The 18,983-nt window shown below is 40.9% G+C and overlaps 1 protein-coding gene across 1 annotated transcript in view; it reads left to right on the forward strand.

Moving 5' to 3' along the window:
• VPS13C (vacuolar protein sorting 13 homolog C) overlaps positions 1-18,983 on the forward strand; it is a 133,203-nt gene that overhangs the window by 94,343 nt on the left and 19,877 nt on the right. Inside the window, exons 55-73 of the mRNA XM_084816676.1 lie at positions 322-586; positions 1,577-1,737; positions 3,169-3,290; positions 3,400-3,694; positions 4,736-5,125; positions 5,797-5,901; positions 6,882-7,046; positions 7,680-7,808; positions 8,756-8,889; positions 9,028-9,154; positions 9,597-9,832; positions 10,613-10,763; positions 12,370-12,510; positions 12,963-13,044; positions 13,138-13,207; positions 14,522-14,633; positions 15,938-16,051; positions 18,161-18,300; positions 18,800-18,881. Coding sequence (XP_084672802.1) covers positions 322-586; positions 1,577-1,737; positions 3,169-3,290; positions 3,400-3,694; positions 4,736-5,125; positions 5,797-5,901; positions 6,882-7,046; positions 7,680-7,808; positions 8,756-8,889; positions 9,028-9,154; positions 9,597-9,832; positions 10,613-10,763; positions 12,370-12,510; positions 12,963-13,044; positions 13,138-13,207; positions 14,522-14,633; positions 15,938-16,051; positions 18,161-18,300; positions 18,800-18,881 — 3,021 coding nt within the window. The remainder of the gene's footprint in view (positions 1-321; positions 587-1,576; positions 1,738-3,168; positions 3,291-3,399; positions 3,695-4,735; positions 5,126-5,796; positions 5,902-6,881; positions 7,047-7,679; positions 7,809-8,755; positions 8,890-9,027; positions 9,155-9,596; positions 9,833-10,612; positions 10,764-12,369; positions 12,511-12,962; positions 13,045-13,137; positions 13,208-14,521; positions 14,634-15,937; positions 16,052-18,160; positions 18,301-18,799; positions 18,882-18,983) is intronic.

Genomic DNA, 18,983 nt, shown 5'->3' on the forward strand with positions numbered 1-18,983 from the left:
CCTCTGTGTATTACCACAACAGAGTATATACAATATTTCCAGTTTTGGTGATGAAAAAAATATTAAAGTGTACATTTTCTGCAGCAATGAGTGATTTGATTAAAATGTAACCTAATTTACACTTAAGGAGACATGCTGCTTTCCTTCAGAATCTTCAAAAAAAAATCAGCAAGAGCTAGAGATTTGTTAAATTACGGGAAAGTTAATTAACTTAAATGTAATAGGGATTGACAGCTCTACTAAGAATGTTAAGTAACTTATGAACATTTGTTTTCACAGAATGGTTATCTATGCTTTAAGTATCTGTTTGTTTTATCTTAGGGGTTTTCAGAAGGAGCGGCCTCCACTTACAACTATGCTTTAAAAGACAGGGCTCCATTTACTGTGAGAAATGCTCTGGGCATTCCTGTCAAAGTTCATACATGCAGAAATCTCCAGGTTGTTGGATTAGCTACAAGTGAAGATATTCATGATGTTGGAATTGGTCAGAACTTGGAACTGGAATACTCCACACTGGAGTCCCAGCACAAAAGAAAGTTATCTGCTTTGTATCGCCAAGAGAGTTCCCTGCTCACGTTGGCCTTTGGTAAGCTGGAAGGAAGTGATGAAGAAATATAGTGTGTGAGTTGAATGCCATTTCAGTGCCATTTTCTTCTTAGAAAGGCAGGGTGCTAGTCAGTCAGTGAGTCAAATAAATAGAAATGCCTGGGCTTAATTAAAAATCAGCTCCAAATCACCATATATTTAATCATAGAATAGTAGGGTTGGAAGGGGCCTATAAGACCATCAAGTCCAACCCCCTGCTCAATGCAGGTGATAACTACTGTTTACAAACGCTTCTTTCAAGATTATCAAGAATGAAGTGATTGCCTTCCATTTTCATTTGGGCCTAATGCTTTAAGTTTACCTTAATGGGAGAAATCTTTGAACTCCAAGATTATGCAGATTTTTCTTTTTGGATTAAGAATAGTTTTAATTAGATCAATATTGGTTTGATTTTGAAGTTTTTAAATGTCTCCCATTAACTTGAAACTGTTCCATACATTGAGAAAAAGAATAAGGTATAGGCCTCCAAAGACAGTACCACTTGAGGATTGGATGCTCTTGTACATTAAAAAAAAAAATTAAAAAAATTAATCAGCACATAGAACGCTAGCACCTCAAGTAGTAGATTCAGTCTGGTAAGGTTTAGATATTTTATTTTAGATATATTAGAAATAAAAAAGGCAGATGTAACGTACACAAGGCTCACAATGGACCAGTTCAAGCATTACAATCTTGATCCAGGAAACCACCATAATTCAGTGTCTATCTAGAGGTTTAGAACCCTTCTACCTGAAAAGTTTGCTTTCCATTGGCAGGGAATTTTTGACCAAATGCTTTCTCTCTTCATAGTTCCATGAAGTGATACAGTTCCAAGAAGGATAAATTGCTTCTCCTTTTAAGCAGATGATAATAGTCTTTGGGAACTGAAACATAGCTGCACAAATTACTGTTTTATGTACTTTTGTAAAAGTAATAATAATTGGGTGGGACAGGATTGCTCAAGTTAAGTTACATTGTTGTTGTAAAACAGGACCTCAAGGCTACACGGAGGTGGCCAATATTCCCATAGCCAAACCAGGCAGAAGACTGCACAACGTAAGAAATCCTTGCAGCGATCACTCAGACTCTGTTCTAGTACAGATAGATGCAGAAGAAGGAAATAAAGTGATTACCCTTCGCTCTCCTTTGCAGGTAAATGGTCACGTTGTTACTTATTAAACAAGATAGTGTATGTTAAAACACTGGTGTGCCAAAGGCATGCTGTAAAAACTCCAAAAAGCTATAGCTTCCTGCAGCATGTACCCATATGGGACATTGCACCTTTTCCTGATTTTAATGTGAAATAGACTGCTCCTCTCAGCCACTAGCACTGGCTTGGAAGAAGTCCATGTCACTGGGGGTGGGGGGCATTCACGTGGCAAACCTTCAAACCTAGTAATGTCAGATTTCTGAGATAACGTATGCTGATTTGTGAAGCACATGGGACACATGAAATGTGCTATATAACATTAAGTTGTTTTGTTTATATAGTGCCATCCATATACATGCTATTTAACAACGAATGAGATAGGTCCTTACCCTATGGAGCAAGCAATCTAGAAAGTAGACATAATGGCAACAACACAGGAAGGGGACGGAAGAGAAGCAAGGGAAGAGAGGCATAAAATAAGTGATCCTTTCAGTTACACACATTTAGGCTAAGTTACGGTTGGGAACGGGGTCCAGCAGATTGTGCCAAAGGCTTCACAGAAAAGTTGGGTTTGGAGGAGAGATTTGAAAGAAGGAACAGAGGCGGCGCCTTCTAGGTGTTGTGGGAGGCATAAGGAGGCACAAAGGATGGAGTGGCTTCAGGGAGTGGGAGACCTTTGAACAGCTGGGCGTGGTAGAGCTGGATGAGTGAAGGTCATGGGCAGGATATAACAATGAAGAGATAAGGGGGCAGACAAGGGCATGGGGGTTTTGCATGTAAGAATGAGAAGCTTGTTGCAGGATCCAGAAGAGGACAGGAAGCCAATGTAGGTATTTAATGAGGGGCATCATGTGCTCCGAGCACTGAAAGAGGTGAATGATTTTGGCAGTGGAGTGCTGAATAGAGGTGAAGAGAGGAAGGTGAGATCCCGGAAGATCAGATAGGTTGCAGCAGTCCAGGCAAGAAAGAACCAGGGTGTAAATGTGAGGTTTTTGCCAAAGGGACAGAGAAAAGGTTTGTATTTTTGTAGCTTTGTATAAAAAGAGAAGCTGAATTCATAAGGTCCAATAGCTGGGTTTCCCATGAAGGCATTATTTTGCCAGGCTAAATATCAACATATTTTGGGAGTGTAGTTCTTACTTATTTTGGGTACACTTTTGGTACTGTCCTAATCTCTCAGCACTTTACTCCACTCATAGTTCGTCCATGTGGCTGAGAGACATGCCATGTGGCATGTCATTATGTCCATGGCAACACATTTTGTGTGAGCTGGCCTCAGGTGACCTGAAAGCTGTCTGTGTAGTGATGTGCAAGTCATGACTTGATGCGAAAACCAATGAATGATTAGTGTGCATGTATGGACTAGCACTGACTATATAGCTTATTAATTTTGTTCACAAACTAATAAACATATTGCTTTTTTAAAATTTCAGATTAAGAACCACTTCTCTGTTCCATTTATAATTTACAAATTGATTAGGAATGTTAAGCTGCTGGAGCCCATAGGTGTGTCTAAGCCTGAAGAAGAATTCCATGTTCCATTAGATTCGTATAGGTAAACATTTTCACTCGTCCAGTTTCTGAAGCAGTTCTATTTTTACAAGGCATCTCAAGTTTAATGAAGACTGGATTTCTTTTCTTCTTTTTTCTGTGCTTTGGCTTAGGTGTCAGCTATTTGTTCAGCCAACTGGGATCTTAAAAGGCCAGTATGAACCCTCGACAACCTACATATCCTGGCGAGAAGAGTTGCACAGGAGCAGTGAAGTCCAGTGTATGCTACAGTGCCCATCAACCGAAGCCAATTTTCTGCCTCTAATATTGAATGCCACCGCTGTGCCTGATGAGCTCAGCTTCATTGCAACCCATGGGGAGAGCTGGGACCCAGCGTACATTATTCATCTCTATCCTACCCTCACTATGCGGAATCTTCTACCTTACTCTTTGCGCTATCTGCTTGAGGTAGAACACCTAAGTACAACTTCACTTGTAAAGGGTCAGGAATGCTTTGATTCTTCATAGGCGTGCTTCCTTCTCTTATAAATACATTTTAAGTTAGTTATACTTTCATAAATCTTTGCTTGTAGCTACTTTGGAAATTGCACTCTTAATAGCAATTGCCCATCTTAATGTTTTTAAGTACTTTTCTTGTAGTATTTCTTGCCTTCTGATGTTTGCAGACGACTAGCTGTCTTGTGCTGATGGCCTAGAGATGTTACTGGCCCATTTTTAAAAATGCTCCTTTCCTGCATGTTCAAGGCTAAAGCCACTGCTAGTGGGTGAACAAAATGGAACAAAGTGACTACAAGACATTTGTGATTATGTCATAGACATGTTTGAGACTTCATCCTGGACAATTTAAATAGACTGCCTTGGTTAGGGTGGTGTTCACTTGTTCCTGAAGTTCTTCCATATTATTTTAAATTGTGCTAAAGGTACGGTTTACGATGGCCTTTCCTTGTGCCAGGTTTTTTAAAATGGATATTGCTTAGTCTTTAATGTTTAGCCCTCTTAACAAAAATTCCATTTATTGTCACAAAAAAGTAAACAGACAATAAACTTCCAGAGTTTATTGGTTACAGCTAGAACATCTGTTATATAGGGCAGTAGGCATGCCTTTGTCTGCACCAGGGGGACCTACCGCTAGCCCAACGAGGAGCTACCAGCTCTAAAAGCAACCTGAAATGAGCAGGTCAGCAGCGCTTGCAGAAGGGAGCTCCGCTGACTGGTCCTGATCCAGAAACAAATGTTCCTGTTTGCTTCTGGGCTTGCCTTTAGAACTGCTAGCTTTCTGTTGCACAAGTGATGGGTCGCACTTGTGCAACTGTTCAAATGGGAGTGCAGCAGCAGCAGCACTGGATATGGCTCATTGTATTTAGTAGTTCTGATGGACGTCATCTGATTTAATTTTGTCCTAGTACAATAAGAAGGGCCTGTAACTGTTCATGAGTGTAGCTGTTGTTTTCCCAAAGTCTTCTACCATTTTTTCATTCCTCTACGTAGGCAACAGCAGAGGCCCACGAGCTGCCAGAAGGGAGCACAGCTGATGTTCTTCATTCAAGAATCAGTGGTGAAATCATGGAGCTAGTCCTGATAAAGTATCAGGGTAAAAACTGGAACGGACACATCCGACTTAATGATATGCTGCCGGAGTTCTTTCCTGTGTGCTTCACAGCAGATTCTGCAGACATGATCACAGTGGACGTCTATATCCACGTTAGGAAAGTTGGCAACCGCGTGGTCCTGTCTGTGTATAGTCCTTACTGGATCATCAATAAAACTTCCCGTGTTCTTCAGTACCGTGCTGAAGATATACATGTAAAACACCCAGCAGATTACAGGGATATTATCTTGTTCTCCTTCAAGAAAAAGAACATTTTCAGTAAAAATAAGGTATGACACCAAGTTAAGTAGCTTTTAACTAGCCTTAAGAAGTAAACCGCATAACTTTGAGGATTTTTCTTAACCGATTCTTTGGCCATTTGAGAGGCTTTTCTTTAAATTTATTGTGACCAATCTGTAAAAATTACCTATCTTTAGTTGTGTTACATAATTTTTGTGGAAGCTTATATGGGTTTTAGCAAGCTAAAACTGTAATTTAATAATCTTTTTGGTTACATTGTGCAAAATATTTTTCCAAATTACATTGAAATCTTGACAAAAAACCCACTCCTGTAATAATTTGAGTTCCAAATTCCCCATCTGTTTTCTTAGTACGAAAACAGCAATTTGGACGTATTTTGGACAGAATCTCTCTTTTTTTTTAATCTCATCATTTCTGCAGAAAGCCCAAGTTCCTCTGCTTACTATGAGTTCTCGAGTTGGCCATAAGTGTGTGAGATTTGATGTTCTGAATTGTTTTCTTCTTACGCTTCCAGCTTGGTAGTCCTCTCTAGAGTTTTATGCTGGTAACCTGAACTGAAGCAGAGACACTCTCATTAGGAATGGACAATGATATTGTGAAACAAGCATGCTGCTTCTAAAGTGGATATGGTGTTTTTTTTTCTGATTCTGGCATACCATAATCTGTGCTTTCTCTCTCCTCCCCCTCCCCCTGGATGTAGATCCAGTTAAGCATCTCAACCAGTACATGGTCTAATAGTTTCTCTCTGGATACAGTAGGAAGTTACGGATGTGTGAAGTGCCCAGCCAATTCCATGGATTTTCTGGTAACGTCTCATTTTTATGCTTCCTGCTGATGCTAGTTGCTCATACCAAATACACATAACAAAATCCAACTTGTATTTCAGAATTCTTTTCTAATCATTTACGCCTGTTCTCCATGATGGCTTCTGAGCAGTTGATATCTGGGTTGGAGCAAGCACAAGCTTTTGAAAGGAATGAAGATTGCTCGTGCCTGCGTTTGGCCTGCTCCGCATATAGCAGCCAACCCACAGAGCAAACGCCCTTCCCCTTGTGGTGGTCTGTCATTGCCCTGGGGCGCATGGAGGGTTGGTTTAGGTGCCCTTGTATCTCTTTCAGCTTTGATGATTATAATTTTGGTTCCCACATACACACCGGGTGTCTGAGGAACAGGGAAATAATGTGTGTATGTGTGCACAGAAGTATGTGAAGCAGGGCATTATGCTGCCTGGGGATTATGAGAGATGCAGCCCAGACCGTTAGGAGGGCAGCAGCCTGGGGACAGCTGGCCTCCAATAAAGCTCTTGAGCGCTTAGCAGCAGTGGAGCCTGTCAGGTCTGATTTTGGCGGGGCTGTAAATACATTCTGGGTTTCAGCCAGAACTCTGAAGTGGGGTTCAGCACCTTGAACAGCTTTGTTAGAATTCTGGCTGCTTCTGACTGAAACCTGGAATGGATCTATGGCCCCGCCCGAAATTGGAGCCACCAGCCCCCACTGCAAATCAGTGCTGTCAACAGTGCGGTCTCGGTCCCCCACGAACAACTAGCTGGCTCCCTCAGCTTTTTCGAGAGGGCATCCACATCTGCCAACCACCCGCCCTCACCCAAGATCAGAAGGGTCAAGCTGTCAGTGCCATCACAAAGATAAAAATGTACTGAAAAAGAGGTGTTCAGTCATGTTAAATTTTATATGATGCTTAAAGTCCTATGGTAAGAAAACCTTTTGAAATATGAATTTCAATAATAATAACAACAACAACAACAACAATAATAATATCATTCTGCAGGTTGGTGTTAGTATTAAAATGAGCAGCTTCAATCTCACCCGGATAGTGACGTTGACCCCATTCTACACCTTAGCAAACAAATCTTCCTTGGAGCTGGAAGTGGGTGAAGTAGGAGCTGATGGTTCACTTCCAACCAATAAACTGAGCTATTTCGCCTCTTCAGAGGTAATACGTTTAAGTCACGTTTGTCACTTCGACTGATTTGCTTTGAATGGGCAACTTTCTGAAGCAACTGTTGTTAATCTGATTGCTAGAGCCTCTAGTCCAGACTTCTCCAACCTGGTGCCCTCCACATCTGTTGGACTACATCTCCCATGATCCCCCAGCTAGATAAACTAAGCTGGCTGGAGGATTATGGGAGATGTAGTCCAACACATCTCGAGGGCGGCAGGTTGGGGAAGGCTGCAGTTGTCTGAAAAGTAATCATAGAATCATAGAATAGTAGGGTTGGAAGGGGCCTACAAGGCCATCAAGTCCAACCCCCTGCTTAATGCAGGACGATAAGAAAATGATAGTTCAATGAGCAAGAGATGCTATCTGTTCTCTTTCATTAAATAATAATAATTATCTCTCTTTGATTTTAATATATGCAAAAGTTAACAATTCCTGCCAATTGTAAGCATCATGGTAACCTTAATGCATCTCCATCATCAGCTGGAGATGATGCTATTGGTTCCTTGAGAAAGAGACTTCTAAAAATAGTTAGTGTGCTTCTGTTTGTTCTCTTTTCTGTTTCTGTTCTCTTTTGTTGGGCATATTATCCGTTTTTAATCTGAAACTCTTTTATGTTACCACTAGTGTCTTCCATTTTGGCCAGAAAATTTGTCTGGCAAACTGTGCATCAAGGTGATTGGCTGTGACCACTTCTCCAAACCATTCTTCTACAACCAACAGGACAGTGGGACTTTGTTGAGCCTGGAAGAACTGGTGAGATTTTAAGCATTTTAATTATTTTTCTTTTAAGAGTACTCAAGGGGATATATAAGATGTAACCTGGAGCCTGTAAATGTGTCTGCTAGCCTGCTGGGGGCCGACAGGAGGGGTGGATCTCTCCTTCTCCTCCAGCTCCCTGTACTTCTCTACTGGGCACAGCGGAGGGACAGAGTACTTCATCCCTCTCCATCAGCCATCCCACTCATGTGTATAGAATTCCTTGTTGCTTCTAGCTACCATGTGAGCATTTAAGTACAAGGCAGTAAGACAGTTTATCCTTACCCCTGATGTTATCCGAGTGATTAAAAGAACAGAAAAGTTTTCACAACTTTTAAAGTTTTGGTCTTCCTGCAGAGGTTTTTCAGAACTGGGCAGATCTGGCTCTTGAGATCCACAAAACCTTATTTCCTGAAATGATGGGACCAAGTCCAAGGTGTCTTCTGTAAATCTCAGGTTCAAGGGAGGCTTGTGCAGATAAAGCAATCATGAAGATACACTTAGGAACCTGGAAATTTAAGCTATAGCCCATTTGTGCTGAATGGTTCATACCAGAATAATATTGGTCCCTGGATCAAATGTGGTTAGTTTAACCAGATGCATCAGAAGTATAGCTGCTTGAACTGGAGTAATCTTTTAATACTGGCAGGAAGCTGCTACCAGCTCTGGGGGGAAAAGGAAAGACACAATTCTCATACTTTCTGCAGGCTTGTTGCTCTCGCTGCCACACTGTTTCCATTCATTTTGGTTGCCCTCATCTGGGCTCCAGCGCACACCCCGCCGAAAGAATGAGGCTTGTCTTGTTGACCAGCGGCACTCCCTAGTGGTGGGTTGCCATTGTGATCTACTTGCTAGAAGCATTGCCCACAACAGCGACATGGAAGCTTGAATACAGTTCTGTGGACATCGTAGCTTTTAGCACAGTATGCATTTGTTTCCCACAGAACACAGGCATCCTAGCAGATGTGAATGTGTCTGAACATTCCACAGTTATCACCTTCTCAGATTATCATGAGGGAGCTGCACCAGCTTTGATCATTAATCATACTCCATGGGTTGCTCTTAAATACAAGCAAAGGTATGTGAAAGAGTCTGCTTCTGTCTTTTGAGAGGGATGCTTTGCTAAAGTAGTTGGGTGTATAATATTTTTAATCGGGGTTGCATTACATTTTTATGCAACCATCTTAATCTTGTGGGGTTTTTTTTACCAATGCAGTGGCTCACAGGAAGAGAGGGAACTGAAACCAAGGGCAGTGAGTCTGTTTGCGTGGGCAGACCCCACTGGAATAAGAAAGCTAACTTGGGCATATGCACAAAACACTGGCGAACATGATCTTCTTAAGGTATTCTGGATCTACAAGAAAACTGTCAATATTTTCTAAGTCTATGAACTCCATGAAAATGATTTCCATACTTGTAAAGATTGTGTGTTTAACTTAAATCTTTCTCTGTCCTTGTATGCAATTTTGGTATGTTTCAACATATGAAGGCATTCTTTGTTCAGAGTACACATTCAAAGTAGAGTTTAATTCTTTAACTGTGAAGTCTCTTTGTCAATTTATTAATGCAGCAATGCAGAGATTTATAATACAGTAACAGATTTAAAACAGCGAAGCTCAATTATTAGCATGCTAAAATGCTGTGAACTCAGTACAGCAGTGTTTGCTCTATTGTATTCTGGTGCTTGTTTCTTCTATAAATTAATGTTGGTTTAAACGTTAGCGTTGTAATAGCAGGCTCAGTATGTGTTTGTTCATCCAGTTTCTTCCCTTCCTGCCAATCCAGGATGACTGTGGTCAGTTTCCTTACAACTCCAATACGCAAATACATTGGGTCTCATTCTTGGACGGTCGCCAGAGGGTGCTGCTTTTCACAGATGACGTTGCATTGGTTTCCAAAGCACGGGAAGCCGAGGAGATGGAGCAGCCTGATCAAGAAATACGTGTTGCCCTCCACAGCCTTGGGCTCTCATTGGTCAACAATGAAAGCAAACAGGAAATCTCCTACATAGGAATCACCAGGTATGTGAATGAGCAGTAGATGGCTGCCTGTTTGTTCACAGAAGATCTCTTAAATCAAAATGCAAGTCATTAATATTTCCCTAAAGCAATGTTTTGTTTCAACACTTTTGACTGCTTCAATATCAACAAAGGACATAAAATGAAGATAGCTTTAGAAGACCTTTCTTTGAGTCTAACTAATTGGCCTGGTTAGGAATTCATTTATTTATTTATAGCATTTATATACTGCTCCACATCTAAACAGATTCGGGAGCAGTTAACAATGAAAGATAAAATGATACAAAGATAAAGGAAATAAAACAACATATTAAGAATTGTTGTTTTTAAAAACAGTACCAGTAAAAACTGTGGCTGGTCAGTGAAGGAAGGCTTCCTGGAATAAAGGTGTTTTTTGGAGGTGCTGGGAACATCACAGCGTTGGTACTTACCTGACCTCCAGAGGCAGGGAGTTCCATAGAAAGGATGCAACAATAAGCCAGAGTTCTGGAGAGTGCTGGCTTATCGTGATGTCCAAATTGGGAACTCTGGCTTGTCTCTCCCCAAACAAACCAGAGTTACATGCTGTCAATGAACAAGAGAAGAGTTTCCATTTTGGACTTAACAACAAACGAGCTGTGGATAGGGGGTGCATGGTTTGTTTAGGTCCTCCTCCTTGCAGAAGGAGTCAAGCGGGACCGACGGGGCAGTGTGCATCAACATGCTTCTTAATCCTGATAAGCCAGGGGTCCCTGGATGTAGTGGATTTTTGTAAATGTTTAATCACTGGTCTTTTCCTTGCAGTTCAGGCATTGTCTGGGAATCAAAACCAAAGCAGAAGTGGAAGCCATTTAACCAAAAGCAGATACACCTCTTGGAACAGGCTTATCAGAAACATCTTTCTGTACGAGGTGTGGAGGCTTCTGGTTGGGTTAAAATAGACAACAATTTTGAGGTATGCTGGAGCCACTGTCTACAGGTCAAATCACACACAGAGCATCTGAACCTCTTGTTCATAGGTGTTAGTTCCCTTATAGAGGCAGAAAACCCTGAAGCTCAGATAGTGCAACAAAGCTAATCCTTGAATCCATTGTAGGTTCATTTTGAGTATGAAAACTAGCGCCACCGCCGCCTCCATAAGCAAAATAGCCAACTATGGCAAAATAGAGAGAGAAATGTGCACACAGTATGGACAAACAAGCAAGAGGAAAATATCTGAACACGTGCAGTATAGTTGAAACAGGATGCACAGTGAGGCAGGAGTGGTACACATAGAGAGGCACATGAGAGAGGAGCAGGGAGAACAGTACACACACGGAAAATACATATTATACATACACGAAATGTCTCCACTCCAGTGATAGCCAAAGAAAAGAATAAGGAATGGGTTGTGTGGACCCCACAATAAGCTTTCAGCCACCCCAAATCATACACCCCCATGTCCAGGAGAGAGTTCTGTCTGAGATGGCAGGGGCACAGGGCCCTGAAAGTGTCTTGTGCCCAAAGAAAGCATTGGGCCGAACAGTATTCAGTGTTAGCTCAGGGAGGGTAGTACAGTGCCCAGTACATTCGGGTGTGTGATTTGGAAAGACCCAGGACTAATTGTCGGGTACCCCCCTGATATCTCCCTGCAATGAGCTGTTGATACCAGTAGAAAGAGGAGCTAGAAAGGGGTGAGACCAGCATTGAAAGGCAGGCTATTAAGTCTGAAATTGTGTGATCCACAGATCTGGGCCTGCTCAGTACCTGGATGAAGGCTGAACAGGTGGATGGGCATTTAAGGAATATGCAAAGCTTTGTTGGCCAGAGTACCATTTTCTGAGGCAGTGGAAGGAGAATAAGTGTAGGTTTGCGGCTGTCCTGGCCCATCAGAACCAGCCTGCTAGTCTATAGGAACGTGTGAATCGGCAAAACTTGAACTCTCTGAAGTTCTCCAAGTTCCATCTTGAAACTCGTTCCAACTTGAGTCTGCATCCGATTTTGAGCTGTTTTTTTTTTTTCTTTTCGCATGAAAAACCATCTGTATTTGGTGTATATTTTCCCTAAATGTATGCATCAATTGTACATGCCTTTGAAATTTACAGTCTTCTCCCACTGATTAAAGTGTATTTGTGCACATTTTTCAAAAGTATGCATCTTTTCATGCATGTTTTTCAAATGTGTGCATGCTGTCAAACGCATTTTGTTTTGCTCCGTGAATTGCACTATAAACTTGGAAATGTATGGAGTTTGACTGCACATAGCATCCCAGTCCATGTTTGGTCTGAAAGGTGTGAAGTGGGTAAATCCTGATCAAAAATGAACTGAAACAAATTTCTCAGGCATCCCTACTGATCTTCCAGTCCACTGCATTCATTGTGTTTTTTCCTCCCCTGAATAATATGGAATTGTGGGAGGGTGCTCTGCTGTTCATGCATGGGTAGGTGGAAATCCCATTGGGTGTGCGCATAAATCTTGTGCATGCCAGACAATGCAGTTTGGATCCTGGTCAAGAACTCTTTACAAACTGTGGATGTGAAACAGGATTTATAAATAACAGAAATGTACACTTACATTTTCAGGTAAATTTTAATAAGATACCCATGGAAATGCGCCTTCCAAACAAATGCCACATCAAGCGAGACTTTTTATCAGGCATTGAAATTGAATTCAAACAGTCACCTCACCAACAAAGCTTACGGGCCAAGTTATACTGGCTTCAGGTACAATTCTTTGATTTTTTTCAGACCTTTGTGTTATATGAGATGTTAACAAATCCCCCCATATGGGCTAGCAAGCTGGAATTTTTAAGATGGTAGTCATGGGCTGTATAATTGTACCTTGGAACTACATTTGTCCATAGTTGAGTTTTAGAGATTTAGTGGGAAGTGTTCTTGGCAAGTTATTTATTCAGGAGAATGTTAAACTATATTATTCTTGACACAGATGTTTAACGTTCCTTTATTTTTGCAGGATTTGGATCTTAATTTGGTTTGACTTTTTAAATGTATTTCTAATCAGCTGTTACTGACCACTATTTTTGCTATGCAGATGCTGACATGGCTTTTCTCTATGGTGTTAAAACTGAAATAATTTAAAAAGTAGTTTCCAAAATGTTAATACCATGAGACAGTCTTGATTAATATTTATCATACATTGTTTTACTCCCTTGAAGGTTGATAACCAGTTGCCTGGTTCGGTGTTCCCTGTTGTGTTTCATCCTGTAGCTCCTCCCAAATCCATCGCATTAGATTCTGGTAATAATATTTCATAATTTCTAGATAAATATCTAGCAAGTAAAGACTACACTGCTAAACAGGTATTCATTTCATCTCTCATTTTTTCCTTAGAACCAAAGCCATTCATTGATGTTAGCGTCATCATTAGATTTAATGAGTACAGTAAAGTGTTGCAGTTCAAGTAAGTAAAATATACTTAGTTTTTGAAACATAAACCATGTGCATCTGATTCCCAAACTAACGAATGAAATGTTCTTAAATAAAGAAGAGAGAAAAGTTCATGTGTTTCAGCAGAAGCAGCCAAATTGTTTCCTGTTCACAGCTTCTGTTGTAAATTGGAATGATTGATATTTCAGAGTCTTCAAAGAACATTTCGCCCACATGCAAAATGTCCTCTAGAAGATGAGAAATCTTGTTTTTTTGATAATAGCCAAAAGAAAGTAGTTCCAGCAGAGTAAATCTATGTTAGAGGCTTTCTGTTTAAACAGCCCAGTCCACAAACCATTTAAACTGGAATTGCTTAATTAAATGCTTTAGTAAATCTGTTGTCATTGGGACGGAAACAGTTTCAGTGAGTAGTACTTCAGCTTAAATGTTTTATGGTTTATGGCTCTGTGTGTGTGTGTGTTTTAAAAATGTTGAGGAGATAATCAAAAGGCTCCAGAACTAGCTACAAGTTTTCCAAAGCCATACCACTGGTTCTTCAAAAAGCTCTGGCATTGCAAGTATATCACAGTAGATGCATAAGCATAAAAAGTCCAAAATTTTGATTATTTTAAAATTAAATTTTAACCCTTAATTTATTTATTGCTTTATTTATAAAAGCATTTTTTACAACTTTTCAGCTCTAAGACGGGCCCCCAAAGCTGTAACGGAACAAAACCAGATGAAACACCATCAAACAACAAAAATTAAAACTAAAGTCTTAAAGTCAAAAGGAGCAGAGTTTAGAACTGTAAATCGAATATTAAACCCATCAAAAGCCAAGTAGAATAAGAATGCTTTCACTGCCCTCTGAAACGCCATCAGGGATGGGATGGGGCTAATTTTGCCTCTTTGGGGAAGCAGTTCGGTTAATGGGGTGCTGCCACAGAAAAGAACTGGTCCCATGTTCCCACCAAATGAATCTTTTGGTGAATCTCTTTGAATCTCTGCATGGATCTCTTTGGTGGGACATACAGCAGGGCCTCTGAAGATAATTTCATCCTACAGGACAAGTTAGGTAGTTGCCCTCATAGAAGCTAAGAAGATAAGAGCCACGCTGGATCATACTAAAAGCCTGTCTAGTCCAGCTTTCTGTTCCAGCAGTGGCCAGCCCAATGCATCTGGGAGGCACGCAAGCAAGTCATGAGTGCAACAGCATCCCCTCACTCTTCTTTCCCAGCAACTGGTATTACAGAGGCATAGCACTTTTTGATACCGGAGGCAATATTATAGCCATAGCTATAGTGCCAACAATATTAGTGTCAGTTACTGATGTTTTCATTTTCTTTAGGTATTCCATGGTTCTCATCCAGGAGATGGCTTTGAAAATAGATCAAGGATTTCTAGGAGCTGTTATTGGACTCTTCACTCCACCTACAGACCCAGAAGCTGAAAAACAACGGGTAATGCCTGGTTAAAACAGCTTACGTTTTTGGGTTCAGTTGACAGTCTGGTTTTTAAATGTCCCAGGCAGTAGAAGTAAAGGCAATAATTAATGATAGATCTATCCATATATTTGGAGTAAGGTTAGTATTTTTCCAGAAAAATAGCCCCATACTGGAGAATATTGCTAGACAAAATGTAGACAACCAAAATAGTTTTAGCAATTTATGAAAATGTATTTCGCATAAATAGCATATAGTACATGCAGTACATTATGGCGACTAACCTCATCCCAGGTTTGGGATGAGGTTAGTAGCCATGAACATCCCATATGTGACCTGCGACTTTCAAGTGCTATCATGTACAAGTGTTCCTAAAGTGTTCATGTCATGAATATGGCTCATGGGCCCATTACTGCACTGACCATTCTGAAGTGATTTTCTCTCTTCAAAACTGCAGCACTTTTCTTGATTTCTTCTGTTGTGTGTCCTCTGTGCTATCTTGTGTTTGAGAGCCATCCAATGCTCCCTAGGATGGTGTCCCAAGGGCTATAGGATTGATCAGAAACCCTCCTCCAAGGTAGAAGATCAGGGGAAGGCAACTTGTGCCCCACAGATGTTTTGGCCTGCGAATCCCATCAGCCCTAGCCAGCAGAGCCAACGGTGAGGGATTATGGGAGTTGTCTGGGGGCCACAAGTTGCCCTCCCCTGTTGTAGAGGGGGCTCCAACATTGGAGGTGGAAATCTGACCTTGGATTCCTCCTCTGGGTCCTCCCAGCCACTGTGGCGGTGTCCATGGAACTCCAAGAGGGGATAACAGCCGTGTCAAGGGTGTGGCGGTGGATGGGGAGGGAGAGGACGTGGATCTGCTGGATCCACAGCCCTCTCAAACCCCAGTCACGCTCCCAGCATAGAAGGGAATTTAGAACACCTCTGAGGCTGGTCTAAACAGATTCCCTCACATTGCTGGCAAGAACCCGGCAGAGGTTTGGATAGATCAGAGCCTGCAAGATCGGAGCACTCTGTCGTTCGGGCCACTTGCCCTTGGGATCGCACTCTCCCAAATGTAAATTACTGCATACAGTGTAATCTCTAGAAGACGTTTTTGAGTAAGCTGAATTTTCATCCAAATAATCTTTTAAAAGGAATGCAGGTACCTAGAAGATGAGGAAAGTGGAATAAATACTGTAATTTGGTATATGCTAGGTAATCTTTGAAATGGGATCGTGTATCAAGACAAACATTTATATATAAATGTTGAATTTTCATCACTCTGAGGAGCTCAAGTTTGAAGATTTCACTGAAAATTATTTCTGTTTTAACAGATGAAGTTGATACAAAAGGATGTTGATATTCTTAATACACAGTTGATAGAGTCATCCTTGACTGACATATCACCTCTCAGCTTCTTTGAGCATTTTCATATTTCTCCCCTGAAGGTACGTTTGGCGCAAAACCAGGCTCATTTTATTTAACTATATGATAAGTTCTACAGTTAGATTAAGGATAAAATGGTGCTGCGTTATTTCCGCAAGCCACATGACCACAGGGCAGTCTAAAGAGCAGTGGTATTTGATAAAATATCTCATTTAAATCATATGTATCAATATTTGTTCTAGGGTTTTTTTATTTTGTACAATTGCTGATGCTTTACATTGTTAACTGACAGTAGTCACAGGCATTGTTCTCTCCAGTGGGCACAGCCTGATAGAACAGCCCAAGCCCCCATTTAAGCTTGTACTTCATGTCCCCATTTGCATTTTCCTTGTTTACGACCTCACAGCTTGCACAGTAGGGAGAGGGTGGCTTCGTATCTTGGTCGTATTCTTGCTCTGCTTCCATGTGCTACATTTAATTTGTCTCCCCATTAGCTAGCTAACTAGGTGGAAGAAAATGTCTCTTGAGCTCCTTCAGAGTAATTTGCGGAACCTTCCTTAAATTTGAGGGTTTAAAAAAATGAGCCTGGAGCAGAGCTATATTTTAGTTGATGACGGTTCACATAAGTTGCTTTTCATTTTCATGGATGTGGTAGTTAGAATGTACTATTGGTGGCCTGTTCCATTCTCCTCCGACCCCAAAATATTCTACATTTTGCCATCAAATGTTGAACTTGGATTTGTCCTTGAAGTCTTGGGTTATGTGCTAAACTTTTGACAGCTTAAAAATCAATTTGGGCTACTTTATACTGAGTTCTTTAATTTTTCTCCGGTTTGATTTTTAAGCATTTAAAAAGGTAAGCATTTAAGGAGTGCCAATACATTTGAAAGCCAAGTTTGAAATCTGGCTGGTCTTGAAAAGGTCCTGCAGTGTTGACAATAAAGCCACCATGGAATGGGATACTTTGCTGCTCCCTTCCTCTCTCTTCACCTCAGTTATTTAGCTAATACATGTGTACACACGCAGTGCCCCCAAATTTTGTACCTTTCTTCGTTAAGTCTAAAAAGGGAGTCGAACAGCAAATGCCCACAGAGAACGTAATACAGTTGATTTGCCCAGTGGTGTTTCAGCAAGTGTCTTCTGGGACAACAATTACACACTTTCTGATACCAAAAAGATGCTTCCAAAAAGTTTCCAAAGACTTTAGTAGCTGTGTCAACTAAAACTGTTAGGTAGCATCTTTTGGTTGGTAGATCTTGAAGTAGTTGCCTCTAATGACCACTGGCTGAAACTCTGTTGGAAATTTCAGCTATTCTTCTTGGGCATCTGTTTGAGGTTCTTTTCTGACCCCACTTTTCTGACCATTATCGGTTTCGCTCTCCTCCTTTGCTTCCCTGAAATAAATGCCATAAAGTGGAGTAGCAAATAAACAGGCTTGGGTCTGGCCAGTGCCTGGATGGGAGACCATCTGGAAACCCCCACGTACATCTCCTTGAGTTGTATGATAGAAGAAAGACCGGCAATGAAAAATCTGGATGTGTGTCTGTTCATAGCTTACTCAGCTATTAACCGTTGGTTGAAATGAGCATGTCCTGTTCTGACCTTAGCCTACATAAGAAAAGTATATAGAAATTCAATTAACAAGCTCTTCAAGAATCTCAGTGGCTGTCTTTTCTTGCCAGTCTATTTTACACCACAGGGGGAGAAGTGAAATGTAATTAGCTGGCAAAACTGACCTCTCAAAGAGCTATCTAATTTACCATAAAACCTTTCTGGTATGCCAGGTAAATATGAATTCTCCATTCTGAAAAGAAACATAGGGAACCTAGGAAGCTGCCTTATCCTGAGTCAGGCCATGGGTCCATCTAAGTATTGTCAACACTGGCTGGCAGTGGCTCTCCAGGGTTTCAGGCTGGACTTTTTCCAGCCCTACCAGGAGATGTTGGAGATCAAACCTGGGATCTCATGATTGACATGAGAATACCGATACAATCAAGCGCTTTGAAATGTTGTCAGAAGTGAGTTACTCAAGATCTAGCCAGTGTTTGTTTTTTCTAAGCACTATCTGAATTTATACACTTAGCTTCCATAGTTCTATATTTAGTAAGTCTTATTAAGCAGTCACCAAAAATGTTCTTGATATGTTTAAGTATCAATTTCTGTCTTTTTAGCTGCACTTGAGCCTTTCCTTGGGCTCTGGTGGGGAAGCATCTGATAATGGCAGCAGAGAAATGATAGCAATCAATTCTGTGAATCTGCTGTTGAAGAGCATTGGGGCCACGCTTACAGATGTGGACGATCTTATATTCAAGTGAGTGGATCAAGCATTTACCTCTTAAGTGCCTTTCTGGGTTCTTGTTAAATATTGAGGGTGAATATCTGTAATACTGTTATTACACGTAGGTACTTCTGGAAATGCTGAACAGGATTCAGTAGCTAAGTGGTAGCCATGGGAAGAGAGCCTAGGCAAACATATAGGTCATGAAGGTTTTTTTTACCAATATAGAAGGAGAATGCGTATCATATACTCATAGAAGTTTTTAAGAGAATGAACTGTAAAGTCCCCTGTCCAAATCTTATCACAGCCATGAATTTGCTGCCTTAGGCAACTTGCAGTCTCTCAGCTCAGCCCTGCATCTGTAACTTGGGGATAACTCTGGTCTGCTCTACAGGATTGTAGTATAGATTATTGAAATGATGTACGTGAAGCACTAGAAGAAGTAAAGGCATTGTATGAATACAAAGGATTATTAGAAGTTTGAAACAATGGAAAGTCATTCACCATCGTATTGATGCGATGCTTCTTTCAGGCTTGCTTTCTTCGAAATTAAGTATCAGTTTTACAGAAGAGATAAATTAATATGGAGAGTCATTGGGCATTACAGAAATCAAGTAAGTTGTTTGCCTTTTGTGTCATTTTCTTCCCTGTATTTCCGATGGCAATTCCTTGTATATAAGCAGCATAGTGAATCCTGTCCAGATGTATTCCTAAGG

This window comes from Heloderma suspectum, chromosome 11 (assembly GCF_057233095.1).
Source record: "Heloderma suspectum isolate Gila_16-S chromosome 11, 16-S_ref, whole genome shotgun sequence".
Taxonomy (NCBI): domain Eukaryota; kingdom Metazoa; phylum Chordata; class Lepidosauria; order Squamata; family Helodermatidae; genus Heloderma; species Heloderma suspectum.